The sequence below is a fragment of the Tupaia chinensis genome, unplaced genomic scaffold (assembly GCF_000334495.1).
Source record: "Tupaia chinensis unplaced genomic scaffold, TupChi_1.0 Scaffold000081_1, whole genome shotgun sequence".
Classification (NCBI taxonomy): Eukaryota; Metazoa; Chordata; class Mammalia; order Scandentia; family Tupaiidae; genus Tupaia; species Tupaia belangeri.
Window position 1 is genome coordinate 375177 of NW_006159542.1, and position 16523 is coordinate 391699.

Consider the following 16523-nt stretch of genomic DNA (forward strand, 5'->3'; position numbering starts at 1 on the left):
AACTCCATTGCTTCTGTCTGATTTGGAATGAACCGAAACTCAGACACAAGCTCTGGCGTGTGTTCTGGAAGTTCACACTCCCCGAGCTCCGCTGCAAGGTTCATAAGAGGGAAGAAAACAGGAGATAGTAAATGTTTTCGGTTACTGCTGCAACCAGGTCCAAAGGCATTTTGCATGATAATGCACAGGTGCCCCAGGGGTATAACTCCGTCCTTTCAGGAGGATTTAACTTTCACTTGGTAGCCATTTGTACCCTTGAAATCCTCAAGAATCATTTTAATGCCCTCCCCATGGGGAAATATAGCATCCTCTTAGTTATTGCTGTCTTTTTCCTGCCTGTTTCTCCCACCCAGGGAAGCACAGATTACATTTTCCCCATGAAATGATAGAGCCCCAAATTTGCAATAAAAGACAATTGCGGAGAATGAGGATCTGCCTAGAAACATACAGTTAACAAGGCTCTCATTAAGGGTAGGCAGAGCAGCACTTCAGGGACTGCAGTGCTGGAGGCGAGGGATCAAGAATTTGGTACACGCAGAATCCAGGGAAAAATATGGAGGGAGGGAGTCAGAGAGGGAGAGAGAGGAGGGGCGACGGGGTTGCAGGAGCAACTGCGGCAAGTCAAGCAGAGCCTGGGAGGGAGACAGCTGTGCAGGATGGAGCAGCAGCCACATCGCCATCCCAGCAAGAGATTGAACAGTGCTGCAAATTCCTTGCCCCTGCCAAGACCCCCACAGAATGAGGGCCTGAGGACACAGCCGGCCCCTCCCCTCCAGGATACAAATGTGAAAAATCCACTGTCCCCACCCCCACTCCAGCAGCTCAGAAAGCAGCTCAGGAAGCAGACCCCAGAATGAAAAAGAACCTTCCCAAGTTTCCGGGATACCTGGCCACAGAAAGGCGAAGACCAAGACCACGGACCAAGAGCACCCACCCCCTCTGAGAGCCAGCTTGAAATGCAGTCTCCAACCCCACCCCACCCCAGAGAGTCGCAAACAGAACTGCCTTTTAACAAGATGCTCTGTGGGACCAGCAGTTAGTGTAATGGCTATGTTTGCTGGACTCCCATGTACTTGACTGTGGTTTGGTCCTGGACCTGGTGCCTGGACTCATGCCCAGCGTGTGTGCGTGCGTGCCCAAGATCCCGAGAGGAGAATGAAGGAGAAGAGATTGCAGCAGTGTGGCCATCTCCCCTGGGGGGGGTGGGATTTCTCACTTTCTGTCTCTCTTTGTCTTTCTGGTGAGTGCATGCGCCCTATAACAAAAGTTTCTTAAAAAAAAGAAAAAAAACCCACAAAAACAAAAAACAGAAAAAAAAAAACAAGATGCTCTGAGGTACAGTTGTGGGTTTTGAATTTAAACGTGCATAAGAACATGGCTGGGCCCCAACTCTGACTCAGTAGGTCTGGAATGAGGCCCAAGAAACCCAGATGATGCCCATGTGGTGACCTGGGAACCCTGGGAGCACCTTGAGAACCCTGCTCGACTCAGGAAACCCCACCAACTGACCAAGCAGCATCTACAAGCCCCAACTCCTCCAGGGACAGCAATTCACTATGTACCCAACAGGCCTCACCAGGCCAGCATGGGGTGCGGATATTCCATCCACAGCCCACTGTTCAGGTGAGGAACTCCAGATAGTTGGCAGGAGAAACAGATAAAACGGCCGTGTCCACACAGAGGAAGCATTAATACCAAACACAGAGGGATGGCGGGAGGACTGTAGGAGCCAGTGCCTGACACATAGTGGGGACTTGGTGACTGTCTCTTCACCTGCTGCAGCTCCTCCCCTGCAGGTGCAACTCTGAACTGACTGCACCCCAAGACCAAGGCCCAGGGTGGTCTGTCACACCTTGGACAAAATCTTAAGATATTGTTCTACAAATAGTAATCTGCCCACAGGAAATGGAGGCCACCTCTGACCAAGAGGCTACTCTGAAACCAGGGACCTGGCAGGGCCAGAGTGGTAGTCTAGTCTGGGAAGGGAGTCTCTTGATATGAACACCCTTCCCCACTTCCATGAGCTGAAGGGAGACAACAGAGCCCTGTGCTGGGCTGAGTCTGGAAGAGTCAGGATTAATTCTACCACCAGCATCATTGTGCACTGGAGGGAGAAGTCAGACCGTACCGAGGCTTCTCCATTGAGTTTGGACTGCGCAAGAGGCTGGCATCCCACCTCACCATGTATGATGGGACTAAAACAGGCCCGCATGATGCTTGGTGTGCCTAGTCTGAGAAAGCATGCCTGCCTTCCAAGAATCTGCTGGAAAAACTTAACAGGCACTCGGTCTGCAACCTCTGCAGCCAGGGTGATGGGAACAACTCAGGTCCAGGAGGCCTGAATCCCAAAGGTACCAAGCACTATCTTTCTGACCTTGGGCAAGTTGCTTAGCAACTGGGTCTCTGATGCTTTATCCATGAAATGGGAATTGTTGTAGGGATGGAACAAGACCATGGGCACATGGTTGTCTTATTCTTCCTCCTCCTTTCTTTTCCTTTTTTCTTTTTGTCCAGATTAATTTTCAACTCTATCACAGACCTAGCTCCCAATCAAGCACAGCATACACGCAGGGCTACTGTATCATGCCTCAGGAGGCACCATTAATTTCAGAACAACTGCAGCAAGACACGTCTTTGAGACCAGGCACGGGAGGAAATGCAACTCTTCATTTTCTTCAGACCCACAGAAATGCTCTAGTGATCTTTAGATTCTGCTGCAGGCTAGCTTGACTGCTGTGGAAGTTCAAAGCCGGCTAGAGAGCGTTTATGGGTGGAGATGGGTGCAGGGGAGGGGGACGGAGGGCCAATGCAATGAGGGCTTCCCCACGTATGTGTCCAAGTCTCCATGTTGTTTTTATTTGTACCTAACAGAATGGCTGCATCTTAAATTACACTGATGTTGCGGTTCCAGCTCAAATGTGCAATCTCTCTAAGAAGTGTTCACAGGGCTGACCTTATTCTCCTCTGCCTGGGCTTGGGGGCAAGGCAAATGGTCCTAAAACCAGGCTTTATGAGCGTGGTGATGCCTCCACCACACGGGGGTCATGGAGAGCGGGGTGCTTAATGCGTGTGCCTCACTCTCTAGTCATGCTGGGCAATGAGCAAGTTTGCAATGGCCTTAGGAGGAAGCTTCTCCAATGATCTAATGGGCCCAGGTCTGACAAGGAAGCTTACATCTCATTAGCTATTCTCTGACATCTACTGCTAGGCTACTAAGCCAGATGGTGTGTCTTCCTGGCAGCTCAGGAACTTCAGGGTTGGGGAAGGCCACCTGTTAAGCTGGCCCACTTGGGGAATAGGCCGCTGCCACATACCCCAAGTGATGTATACTGTCATGGCACTTACCATAAGGGTTGGTGCAAACGAGAAGTGGGTAGAAAGCACTTAGCATTGCGTGTGGCGCAGATGCTGTAGATGACATTACTGTCACCTCTACCACCAGTGCCTTCAGACCACACAGGTGGTTCCCTTGGGAAGTCCTTCCAACCTCATTCATCCAATTCATGCTGTACTTACTGAGAATCTACTTAGGCCAGGTCCCCATCAGATAGTAAGAATTCAAAAGTGTCTAAGGATATGTGTCAGTGATGGGACAAGTATCCTCAGTCATTAAAAGCCATCTTTATAAGTGACATCTTCATAACATGACCAAATACATATATCTAAAAATACCGAGGGAAAAAATCACGAAGACTCTTGCAGGAGCCAGATGGTGGTGCAGTGGTAAAACGAGAAGCTCAGGAAGGCAATCTCAGTTCCTGCTTCAAGTCTGGAGACCTCCCCAAGGGCACTGGGCAGAGGTGCCCATGATCCAGGATAGGCTGGGGGTGGGCTGTGGCATCAAGACCCTTTTGGAGGTACCTGTCTCTCCCCTTCTTTCTCTTTCTCTCTTGCTCAATGGAAGAATCAATTTTAAATAAACAAACAAATATTCATATAGAACTAACCAGAACTACATTTTTAAAAATCTCAAAACTCAGAAACTGGTTGTTTGCAGGTGGTAGGACAGAGGGGTCGTTCGTTCCTTTCTTCCTCTCTCCCTCCCTCCTCTCTTTTCACTCTCTCTCCTCCCCTCCCCTCCCTTTCCTCGCTCCCCACTTTTCTTTAATCCTTCCTTCTTCCTCCCTCCCTGTTGCCTGGTTGCTGTGCTACTGTCCTGACATTCTGCAGTAAGCATGTACAGATTTTATCATTTGAAAAAACCTTCTCAGGTTTCTCAACCTCTTAAAACTGGTAAAACACAAAAGGGGGAAGTCAAACCTTATCGTGGTATTCACAAATAATTGTTCATTATGAATGAATATATATCATAATGGATAATCCAACAGAGGCTGATGGACACACTGGCAAAGGAGCCCGCTGCACACGTGCACCTGATGCACTGACGACACCCCATACGTGCCATTACACATGCGCATTCTCTTCACTGATGCCAGAGACTTGAGCAAGTGCTTCCTATGCGCGGAAACTGCTCACCACCAGGGGATCACATGGACGTTCGGCTGATACTGACGATCATGTGGGCAAACCTCCCACCATCCAGTTCCCACCCACATGGTGACGAACCCCTCCTCACCCCCACAACCAGCGCTTCCAGCCTGCCTTCTCTGAATGGGCTGGATTCAGATACCCAAGGCTGCTGGAGCTCCTGGCACCTCTCCACTAAGAGGCCCTATGCCAACTGTCTCCTCCACCAGAGCCCGATTCTTCCAGTCACTCACCATGGCCACCACCCACCCTCAGAAGCAAGACTATGAATCATCTTCAACTCCTTGCTCAACACCTAAGTCTAATCACCAAGTCCTTGCACCACCAGTGCTGCTTATCTGTGTGCACGCACACACACACGTGCAACCCAATCCCACTCCAGTCAGTTTCCTTTTACCTCTATTACAGCTACACCGCCTCCCTCCTCCACCCCCAGTCTCAGCCTTAGGCCTGCTCCAATCTTTCCTCTCTTCCTAAAATACACATTTGGTCAGGCCTGCCTTCTTGCTAAGAGCTTTCAAAGGCGTCATTGCTGATCACGCCAGGTTAATGCTCTTTGACTGGGATCTAAGGTCCTCTACCAATCCAGCTTCCTGAGCCACCCTCCAACACCACTCAGCTGTGGCTACCACTTAGCACTGTTGTTTCGTGCCTTGGTTCCATGAGTCACCTTCCTCTCCTCCTCTCCCCAGGGACCTTCCTCTTCTAAGTCTCCTACTCATCTTGTTCCTGAAAGAGCCACACTGCACTCTGCCTTCCTCCCGGGACAGTGCGCTTCATGGGGACAGAGACTGCATGGCATTCATTTATCTCCCCACAGTGGAGCCATGGGCCTGGTAGGCAGTAGACACTCATTTGTTGAGACAAAAAGCAATAACGTTAAAATGTGAATTACTGCTAAAGATGCATGTACCTTGTAGACAGAGAGCAGCTAATTCCACAGCCGTTTCATAAGGGCATTTCAATCTTGAAACAGAGAAAAGAAATGAACACTAAACATGAACTTAAGTACTTACAATCACGCATAATGTCATTCAAATCAGGAACGTGGCGTTGGGAAATCATGTTTGTCCTTAGTGTTTTACATTTTTGTTGTCTACATTAAAGACTGCAAACGTGCTGGCTGAATGTTTCCCAAAGTTAGTTCTCATTGTACAGCAACATAACCCAAATTAGGCGTGGTTTCTATCAACTACGTGGACAACTTGACCGAATTTGGCAAAAATGGGGAGTCTTGAAAGCAGAACAGAAAACGTTCCCTCTATTTTTAAACTTACTTTAAATTTATTTTATCTTGACATATAGTACATTTGTCTTTCAAAGCTGCCCGAATCGTCCTTAAAACAAGGTCACAGTGTTATAAAAATAAGTACACAGACACCTTATCTAACAGCGCTAGGACAATTGGATACACCCAGCATTTTAATAAGTATAACTGAGGCGTGGCCACAGAAGAGTATTACCACAAAGCCAGTAATCTCATTCATACTCAGTACTTCAAATTTAGTTTGAAAAATAATAATGACATACATTGATATAGCACTTTGTAGTTTTCAGAGCCTTTTCATATGTATCATCCAAATGGCCGGCACATGAAAAATGTAAACCCCTAGGGGGCTACTGCCAGTGCCCTCCCCCTATTTCACAGGTGAGGGACTGAGTGGTAAGGGGTCTTGCCCAAAGTCATTGGTTGGTAGGAGGCAGGGCTGGGACTAGAACCCTGTTCTGCTCTTTAGAACAGTCCATCAGGCCAAGGTGCATATAAACTGCAAAGTACTACAGGAATGCAAGGGGTCGCCATTAGTATTTTTCCAACCTGAAGACAACTTCTGGAGTTACAAGGCCTGTAGTATGAGGAGCACAGTATGGAGAGAGAGGGAGAAGTACGCACGAACTCATAGTACACACACCAACCAAAGGTCTGTATTGCGTGGCTGAATAAGGCAAATAAATGTATACACTGTACAATCTACGTGTTCTCTAGTGTCTAGTCCACTGTGATTTTTACAGCACATCATCTAGCGAGAGTTTGCAAATTGGGAAATCAGGCTTTTCATTTCCTTCTGCTTATATTCAAAATGAAAAGGCCCTCTTGTCAATAGGAGCTCTTGCTTTGTAGAGTCAATATAGCCTTAGTTTTTCACATCACAGAAAATATTCGATACGTAGGCTGAGAAATGAAACAATTGGGCAAGGTGTGACTGCTGAAATCTCGCATCTTTAAAATAAATTAATATTGCATATGAAATCAACTGCTTCAGTGCAATGCTTCTTGAGCTCAATCATTATTGTATGTGGCCAAAGGCCTAGTATTTAAAAACTATTTTTAAGAGGGGAACAGGAAATGAGATGAGATGTCTAAGCCTCTTTTTATTGGAATCAGAAAATAACCTCTTTACAGTCTTAATGCAGATGGTGATGGATGAGACGTTTCAGCTGTTCAAATACTTGTAAGTGTATACATACTAATAACGTATCTTGCTTGCAAATACAACAAAGCCATTATGAATGGGACAGTGATGTGATCAGGGAGAGAATCATTCCCAAATACACATCACTTAAGATATTAAATGCTCTTGGAAATGCTTCAAGCCATATAGTAATCATTTAAAATAGGATGATAATGACAGTGATACAAGTATTAGACTCACTTTACAATGCCTGGTGCACTTTTTTTGAATTTTGAAAAGGGAACAAGGGCAAAAGAGTTAAAACACTGAATTGTTTAGAAATATACTATGATCTATCCTGGGTTAAGAGTTAGAACAAAAACATACTTACTTTCCAGAAAGAATGTCATGCCTGAGTTGTAAAACAAACAGGTACCTGACAAACACATACAAAAGTCAACAGAGGGTAACCCCTTCCCAGTCACTTCCAGTCCCCAACTCCCCATCACAAACCCCACCCTGCACACAGCCTGGAATTTTGCATTGTAAAAAGGGAGTCCAAATCAAATGAGAACTTGGTGGAAGCATCTCCTCTTGGGTCTCCAGGAAGGCATCCCAGAACCTAGCTAGGAAGGTGGGTACATGGGGGAAATTTGCAAGATACTTGTAGGATGGAACATGGAACACTGCAGTCCAGTGACAGCCCCACAACCCTCTCAGTGCTCAACCAGAGAGCCAATCGTGGCATACGGCACTCGGCACACAGGCATGCAACGTGTCCACAAGACGGACAGGGTGGAGCCACTGGATCTGGCCTTCGGGCAGCTCTGCCAGAGATCCCAGATGGGCTGCAGCTGACTGTAGTCAGCAACAGCTTGAGACTTTCTTTCCACCCTGATGTAGTTTAAACCTCAGACTCTATCTTTTAAAAAGGAAAACACAGGAGTGCACACACACGAAACGAGAAAAATCCTGGCGTTGGACTGCAATCAGGTACAAGGGTAACAAGACACGGGGAGGGAGAGTGGGCTTACTTTAAAAGGCAAAAAGATCATTGTCTTGCCTTAAAAAATGTAGTTTTATTACCAGGAGAACATGGGCATCAGAACCCCAGTGCTTGGTAACAAAAACTGCCCTTGCCCTGCGCTATACCTACGGAATCAGAATCTTATAGGCAAGCGTGACTCCAGGAATCTGATTTGTTCAAAAGCTTCTGACAGAACCCAGGTTAAAAAATACTGGCTTTGATGACAGCAGTGTATTTCATAAAGGCTTCTGAAGAGGAACACTAGGGTACTTTAATTTGTTTGAAATTTGGAAACAAAGCTGACAGTTGCTCTTTGTGAAATGGATATTAGGGAATGTAGGAAACCCAAAAATCCAAGAGGTGGGAGGGGAGCTAAAGGTTCTAACACATTCTAGAATGTTCCTGCTTCCTAAGACATGCTTAAGCACCCTAGAACTTTGCTTCCAAAACTCAGGATATTATTCTGTGTAGCGGTATCAGGGGACACAGTGCTGACATAGCCAGAATTCCTCATTCCTGCAGGAAAATCTAATTATAGAAGACCAGTAGCCTCCCAGTGGGGGATTAGTGGCAACCAGTCAGTCTTTAAAGCGTTACTTAGCTGACCATCTCCAAACGAGTGGCTATCACCATGGACCATGCCACCACTCCAGCCATCCACACAAAAACAAGGAGGCTCTGGGGTTACCACAAGCAAGAAAAAACTGGGTGGAGAATTTCACTGATAGAGGGGTACTGGAGAAAAGCTCCACACTTCACACATTATTCAAGTTCTTTCTTTCCTCCTACATTGTTTCTGAACTCCAAGAGAAAAATATAGGCAGGCATGAAATAAAATTTAATGGGGCTGAAAGATGACATGAAGGGATTCTAACAACTTCATCATTATTAGTGTAGGTTTTTAAAAGAGAGGGTTTTTTATATTGTAACAAGTGAGAGGTTATTTTGCAGTCAATTAAAAAAAATAAGATGCCAATTTTGGACAGAGACATTCGCCCATTAGCTGTCTTCCCTTTTTGTAGCAAAGACAAAATAAGACACCATAGAATGTCAATTATTAGGTTGTCGGGAGAGTCATGACATATTTTTCTATGCAAAATGTGCGTCATGACTTTCCAGACAACCCAATAATTTACCCCAAGGCCAAGGAAATAGAAGTATAGGGAGAAAAATCAACATTCTAATTTCTAGTCACTAAGGAAAAAAACTTCAAATTAAAGCAAAATTGTGGACCAAATATTGAACCACAGGAAACGTGCAAATAAATCTCACTCAGAAACACAAGCAGCGGGTGGAAGGAGAGGTAACTCTACAATTTAGCAGGCCCCAAATGACTCTGTATGTAGAGTGCTGTTGGGTGGGAATCTTGTTTAGCACGATGTCCTACCTGGTAAACTCTTCACGAAGGTTGTTTGGTTCTGAAGAATAGTATTTAACTCGAAAGTGCAAAGCATACGCAGGTCCGACTAAACATTGGGAGATGGAAGGTTGAAGAAGTTTTTTCCCCCAGTTTTGAAGATCACAGAATGGACAAAAGGAAAAACACATTAAATCTATAACATATCCAGCATGGCACAGGAAGGGCACAGAGTGTAGACAAAGCTAGGAAACTCTTCTCAACCCTAGTTTGGAAACCTGGAATGGACTTTTGTGTGTGACCAAGATGATTTCGCTAGTAACCTCTCTGTGGAAGGAAACCCTAATAATTTGCAGGAACTGCTAAGAGCTGACATTACTTTCACCCTGGATGCCAAGATACTCCAAACTGACATCTGCTTTTCACAAAGTACAAAGTGGGCTAAAGAAAAGTAATACAGAAACAGCAAAGTGTTCTATCATTTAAACTATAGTAAAAATACGTTCAAGTACTTTTATGAGAACATAAGCACTTTTAAATGATCTGATAATAAATAATGATGGAGAAATGTCATTATAACACCTATAAAATGAGAGCGCTAGACCTGACTACCTGACTACCTCCACCTCCCTGTTCTGAATCCACTTTGTAACTCATTAGAAAGTGAATACGGGGACCAGCAGATGGCATAACGGCTACATCGCTGGAGTCCCACATAGTTAATTGTGGTTTGAGTCCCAGACCTGGTGGCTGAAAACTAATGTCAGGCATGTGTGCACGCATTCCCAAAATCCTGAGAGGAGAATGGAGGAGAAGGGATTGCATTGTGGCCATCCCCTCTGGGGGGTGATTTCTCGCTTTCTGTCTCTCTACAGAGTGCATGTGCCTCTCTCTCAGAAAGAAAGAGAAAAGTCATGTTTCTAAAGAGTATATTAATCAGTTCTCAATGGCTGAGGTGTCTGATTTCAAATCAGAGCACAGGTAGTTGTTGAGTATTTACTATATACTCTTGCCCAAATTTTAAACTCAAACCTTTGGCCAGCCTTAAAAAATGAAAAATAATCCACTTAAAATGGAATCTATTGGGGCCATCAGGTAGTGTGGTGGTTAAGGATGCTGGACTCCCATATGGCCAACTGTGGTTCGAGTCCTGGACCTATTGGCTTGCTTTCTTACTTACCCTCTCTCTCTGGTGAATTAAATAACAATAATAATAATAATAATAATAATAATAATAATAAATAAATAATTATTTTAAAAAATTCAATCTACTTTAACATGCTCTCAAGCTCTAATGAAAACATAACATTATAAAACAATGACAAAGGAGTTTGCCCTCAGATTAAAGAAAATAAATGGGTAGGCTTAATTCTGTTTACTTACTTTTCATCTGCTTTTTTATGGGTTTGGAATGATCCAGCCAATGCTGAAAGAAAAAAAAGAAAAGGAAACATTTCTTTAGGGAAAGAGCAGCAGTAAGATTACACAGGCCTCATAGTTACCCTGCTCTACAAACCTTGGCAATTCTATCCCTAAGAACCAGGGATGGGAATCAGATGGCATGATAACTCAACTAGGCCCACATGGGAAGGTGTCCAGTTTGGATCCTGGGTTCTCCCTGTATACACTGGGTGTGCACAATGGGTGTCACACATGAGGCTGTGATTCATGTTGGCTGATGCTGGGACTGTACCCTGGTATGAAGATCCTGTTGGGGATGCCTGTCTGTCTCTCTCTCTCATGAAAGAAAGAAACATGAAAAAAAGAAACCAGGGAATAAAACAGATCATACGTTCTTTATTATTAAATAACATTTTAATTTGCCACAGGGCATGTGGGCTCATCAGAGAGCGAAAGAAAGAGAAAGTGAGAAAGCAAGCCACCAGATCTGGGACTTGAACCACAATCGGCCATGTGGGCGTCCAGCGCCTTAACCACCATGCTACCCACTGGCCCCCAGATCATAAGTTCTTAGGCTGGGAAGGTGCATGCTGCTTGGGATGGTATAATAACCTTCGTGCTTCTGCATAAAAGTGTATTTTTCTGGGGAATGGGGTCTCAGTTTCCAAAAGCTTTTTAAAGAGGTACCTGAAAGAACTTAAAACTCCCAAACTAGTTGACATCTAAAGACCCTTCTAGTCAGTGAACCTATCAACTGCCTCTTCCTTATTAATAGTTTCTCAAGTTATGATCAACTTTCTCCAATAATTCCACGACTCCACTAATCTAGCAAAAATACAATTTATAATAGCGAGGCCTCTCTCATTCCACATAGGTCTTAAGAGTTCCATCACCTGAACTCTGGAATTATAAATCAACAATCATAACCCCTTTATTCTTGTTTTTAAAAAAGAATTCTTTATTTCTTTATTTATTTAATTCCATTTGTTACTGTTATTTTTTTTTTTAATTTGCCCAGACGGAGACAGAAAGGGAAAGTGAGAAAGCAAGCCACCAGGTCCAGGACTCAAACTGCAGTCAGCCATGCAGGAGCCCAGCAACTTAATCACCACGCCACCTGTCAGCTCCGACCCCTTTACTCTTTTGCTAGGAAAATGACCCACAATACAGATGGGAGGAGAGGCCGGGATTTGCCTCAGCCAGTTTTCCTCTGGTTAATGATGGCATTTCAACTTCCTCTAGTTTTTACCAGAATAGCTTCAGTGTTACCCATCTAAGGAGATTACACACACATTTTCCTCATAGGAAGCTTTCTCCATCGCGTCAAAGTTGTTGACCCTTACAGTCCTGAGGAGACTTGGCAGTTCAACTCCCAAGGCCACATGTAGGAGCATTACCACTATCAGGCCCTCCATATGCACACGGCCCCTGCAAGCCAGGGACCTTGCACTTAATCCTTCCTGAGTTTTCTGTGCCAGCCCCAGCAGATCCTTATTGGAATCTGGAGAAATAAATGTTAAATATAAATTATGTTTTACTGTCTGTACCTATTCTTTTAAATTTTATTTATGAGCACATATTTCGGCATGCAAGAGAGAAGAGAGGGAGTGCATACATAAGTGAGCCTCTCACAGGGTGATGCAATCTTCCCAGGCCTCACTAGCTTGTTAGGATCTTGGGCACACACAAACACCATGTTTCAAGTTAACCGGGCTGGGGATCCGAACCTGTGGTTGGCTACGTGGCTTCCAGCACTGTGGTTCAGTATGCTCCTGACTGCACAAACTGAGGCTGAGCCAAAATGATCTCTTTTTAATGAGGCAGTAAAAGTTTTCCCCATCACTTCATGGAAATTGAATGTATACTAGAAGTTCATTGTTGTAGGGGCCAGTAGGTAGTGTGGTGGTTAAGGCGCTAGACTCCAGCCAACCATAGTTTGAGTCCCGGGCCTGGTGTCTTGCTTTCTCACTTCTTCTCTCTTTCTCTCTTGTGAGCACACTTGCCCTATAGCAAATTTAAAATAACAATAATAATAAAATAAAATAAGGGGCTGGCAGGTCGCATGGTGTTAAGGGTACTGGACTCCCATATGGCCAACTGTGGTTCAAGTCCCAGATCTGGTGGCTTGCTTTCTCACTTTCTCTCTCTGTATTCCCCTCTGGTCAAATTAAATAAATAAATGAAGTTAAATAAAATAATTCTTAAAAAAATAAATAAAATTAAATAAATGATTCTTTTTTAAAAAGTTTGTTGTTATAAAAGCAGCTCAAAGGACACAGCCAACCTGGGTTTCTCACTAGCTATTTAGAATCAGAGACCATTCTGCTGATGGCCAATGGACTTTCCAAAGCAACCTAAACTGTACATTCTCGTAACTAGAAAAGGTGGCCCAAATTAATACAGCATATGCTACCCTTGACCAAAGAGGCCATTAGGGCTTTGTCTGGGCAGGAGTAAGAGGAAACACAAAAGCAACTACGGATGAATTATGATACAATAAGCAGTGAGCTGCACAATGGGAGAACGTGGCTTTTGCCATCCTTACTCCCTGGGCTGCCGTGTAACAAAAGCAGCGGATCACTGCAGCGGGATGCACATCTCAAAGGCACATGTACAGGTGCTTTATCTCATTGTTAATAGCTTTGAATTAGAAATCATCTAAATGCCCATCAACAAAGATGGATTAAAAAATGGCTCATCTGTGCAATGAAACACTATAGGAAGCCAATATAGGCCTATTTACTGATGGAGCAAAAAGACTCATAGTGCAGCATTAGATGTTAAAAAAAAAAAAATCAGGCAGGATCCCATTTATAAAAAATTATTACTTTCTCTCAAGATCTGTCCAGAAGGATTTATGGAGGGTATTTTTGGATGATGGGGTTATGAAAGTTAACTTTTTCCCCCTTTTTCTGCATGATATTTTCTTTTAATAAAAATATTATATTCAGAGGGATGGGCTGGTTGTCACTTCCATATTCATTCATTGTTTGCCTGTCAGGCAGTTTTTGATTGTGAGTTTGCTTCATTTCACATTGGTTATCGCCACTGGCCTCAACCAAGCTAGAAACTGCCTAGCCCCCAAGAGAAGGGTAGATACAGACTTGACAGAAGGTAATATTTACTTTCCTGCTAAGTATCATGCTAATCTCCATGACTACACCTGTTCTCCTCACTTTCAAATCAATTCACCATTTCCAAGCAAAGGAAGTTCTCCCTGCAACCAGCCTTCTGGTCTAATTGGTCCCAGAGGCTCATGGCTTATAGGAGTTTGGCCCATTTTCTTTCCTTTTCAAGTCTTCTTACCATTATTTGAGTGGAATAAATCTAAGCCCCCCTTTCTACCTCTACTGTCAACCTTTGATCTCAATCCAGTCCAACTTGTGTGGATTTGGGAGCCATCATTTTCAACTCTGGTTGTACACTACCATTACCTGAGAAACTTCTAGAATACTGGCCAGCTGCAGTGGCACAGCAGTAATGCAACATTCCACACTGCTTAGGCCATGTGGGAAAGCCCTGGGTTCGTGTCCCAAGGTCTCCCTGTGTAAGCTCGGTGTGTGCATGTGACCATGCACATGCCTGTGACCCTGACTGGCAGAGGCTGGGAGTGGACAGCAGCATCCAGATCCTGCTGGGGGCACCTGTCTTTATCTCTCTCTCATGGAATAAATAAATAAACAAACTTAAAATAAAAAAATCAATACCCAAGTCCTACCCAAGACGCATTAAACAGAACCTCAGAGCATCCGTGTTTTACAAACACTCCCAGTGTCCCTATTAAATATTTAGTGCTGAAATTTTCTGCATCCTCTCTTACCCAGGAAGGTGCCCTAATGATCTCGGGTATCTTGAAACATCCATAACCACTTCTGAAAACGGCTATTAGAGCTCTGTAAAATCTCAAGCAATTAGTTGCAGGGTTTTATAGTCAGACTAAGAGGTGAAAAGAGACGAATGTACAGGCCAGTGTTAATTCACAGACAAGACTGCAGCCAGACGCACCTCGGGGTGGCAGGATGCTTTGCCCGCTGGGGGCTCCCTTACCCATTGTGGGTGGGACTGTACCCTGCCTGCCTGGCCATGGAACTCAGCCTGAAGCAGGACCTGCCCAGATGAAGGCTGTGAAAAGACTTGAGCTCACTACGCTGAAACAGCTTCCTTATTTTTCAAGCTTCTTGACCCCTTTGGGTTCAGATCAGGTTTTGTTTGCCTTCAACAGAGGCAGTAAGAAATCTAGTCTCAATTCTAAAATGAAGATGATAAAAACTATCTTGTGTCCAACCAGTTCAAAATGACCTGCCTTTCTTCTTAGCTGCTGGAGCTTACCAGACTCTGATCACTCCTATTTTATCCCACAAGACTACCTTGTGACTTAGACACTGGGGCAATGAAAGCCCCAGTGGCATTTAATAAATTGTATCCTATGCTCAGTTTTGAAGCCTGTATTCAACAGCAGCAGGGCCCGTCTTGGATGTTCACCTGTGTTCTGGATAAATACAGCCACCCTGTCTGTCGGCGAGGGCCACGGCAAATGGCTCCAGCTCTCCTCACAGACCATTAACCAGTCACTGGAAACAGGTACATTACTGAGTTCAAAAAGACATTTCACTCAAACCGTCTAATGATGTTAGAAAGATTGTTTCTGATTGGAATTTCTCATCCAAGTCCATCTGGCAAAACCTGTTCTGTAAATCAAGATGTGTGAGATGATCTTGGCAAAGCCCACATGTTCTAATAGTCCACTGGTTTTGGAACTATGACCTGCAAGGCTGGTTGTGGAGTTTTACCATCTAAAACCTATACAGAAGCACTGGAACCACACGTCTGAAGGCACTCAGGGGTTGAGGAGCGTCTACACACCCTTTGCTTGAACAACTTCTGAGCCCACACCATTAAGTCTTAGTGATGGAACAAATAACAGAGCTTCTAGTACCTGCAGGTTTTCTTGGCTTATAGTCTGTTTCAACGAGAGCTGGAAGGCTCTGAAGAGGCAGTCATAGCCAAAGGACAAAGGCAGGAGGGAGGGAACGAACACTTTTGGAGTTCACTGTCTCCCATCTTTCAGCTGACTCAGGCTTCAGAGAAGATGCAGGGGGCCCTTACAGAGGGTGTGGGAGGTATGGCCCTAATAAGGGGTGAGGCAGGATTCAAATTCACATAGTTGGGCCTGTCCCGTTATGACAGTAGTTAAGGGAACCAGATCACACATGCCCACTACATGGCCATCCTGGCCCTGGTGGCTTGACACATGTGCTGAGTGCCCTGGATCCTGAGGAACTGGAGGCCATGATGGGACCTTGGAAGGGTGCTCTCTCTCTCTCTCTCATGTATACATATACACATTATTATTACAGAAATAAACTTAAAACACCATCAAAATCATCTCTGGATTCTTTGCTGTAATTTAAACAACAATAAAAAACTCCCTGTTCATGTTGGGAAGGGGACTGGGACAGGGACTTCTGGTGGCCCTGTCTACCCTCCAGAACACCTGCCTACAGAGAAGGATAGCTCCTGGTCGTTGGGCTGTTGTGATCCCCCTACCCAAAATCCCTGTCCCTCTCTACCTGGCAAGCTCCTCTCACCTTCGGTGGCCCACGTCAACGACCACCCTTCCATTCTGATCACCTTGTTCGTTTTTACCAACAATCCTCAGGCAAATCCCGCCCCTCAGGTTTGTACAGGGGTCTAAAAATCCCCTGAGAGGGGACTGAACACATTCCACCCCAAGGGACTATTTGTGTGTCACCCCCACCGGAACACAGCAGGCAAGGACGGTGTCCAGGTCACAGTGCGTGGGCACCAAGAAAGCTGCATGTCAGAGATGGCTGAATGACGAAGACTGAGTGTTCTCTTT

The 16523-nt window shown here is 44.8% G+C and overlaps 1 protein-coding gene across 1 annotated transcript in view; it reads right to left on the bottom strand.

Annotated features, from left to right (window-relative positions):
• Window positions 1-16523, bottom strand: part of EPB41L4B (erythrocyte membrane protein band 4.1 like 4B) — a gene marked incomplete at its 5' end in the record, with an annotated part of 173769 nt that overhangs the window by 96792 nt on the left and 60454 nt on the right. Inside the window, 5 exon segments of the mRNA XM_014585368.2 lie at window positions 1-91; window positions 5402-5454; window positions 7270-7314; window positions 9293-9371; window positions 10646-10688. Coding sequence (XP_014440854.2) covers window positions 1-91; window positions 5402-5454; window positions 7270-7314; window positions 9293-9371; window positions 10646-10688 — 311 coding nt within the window.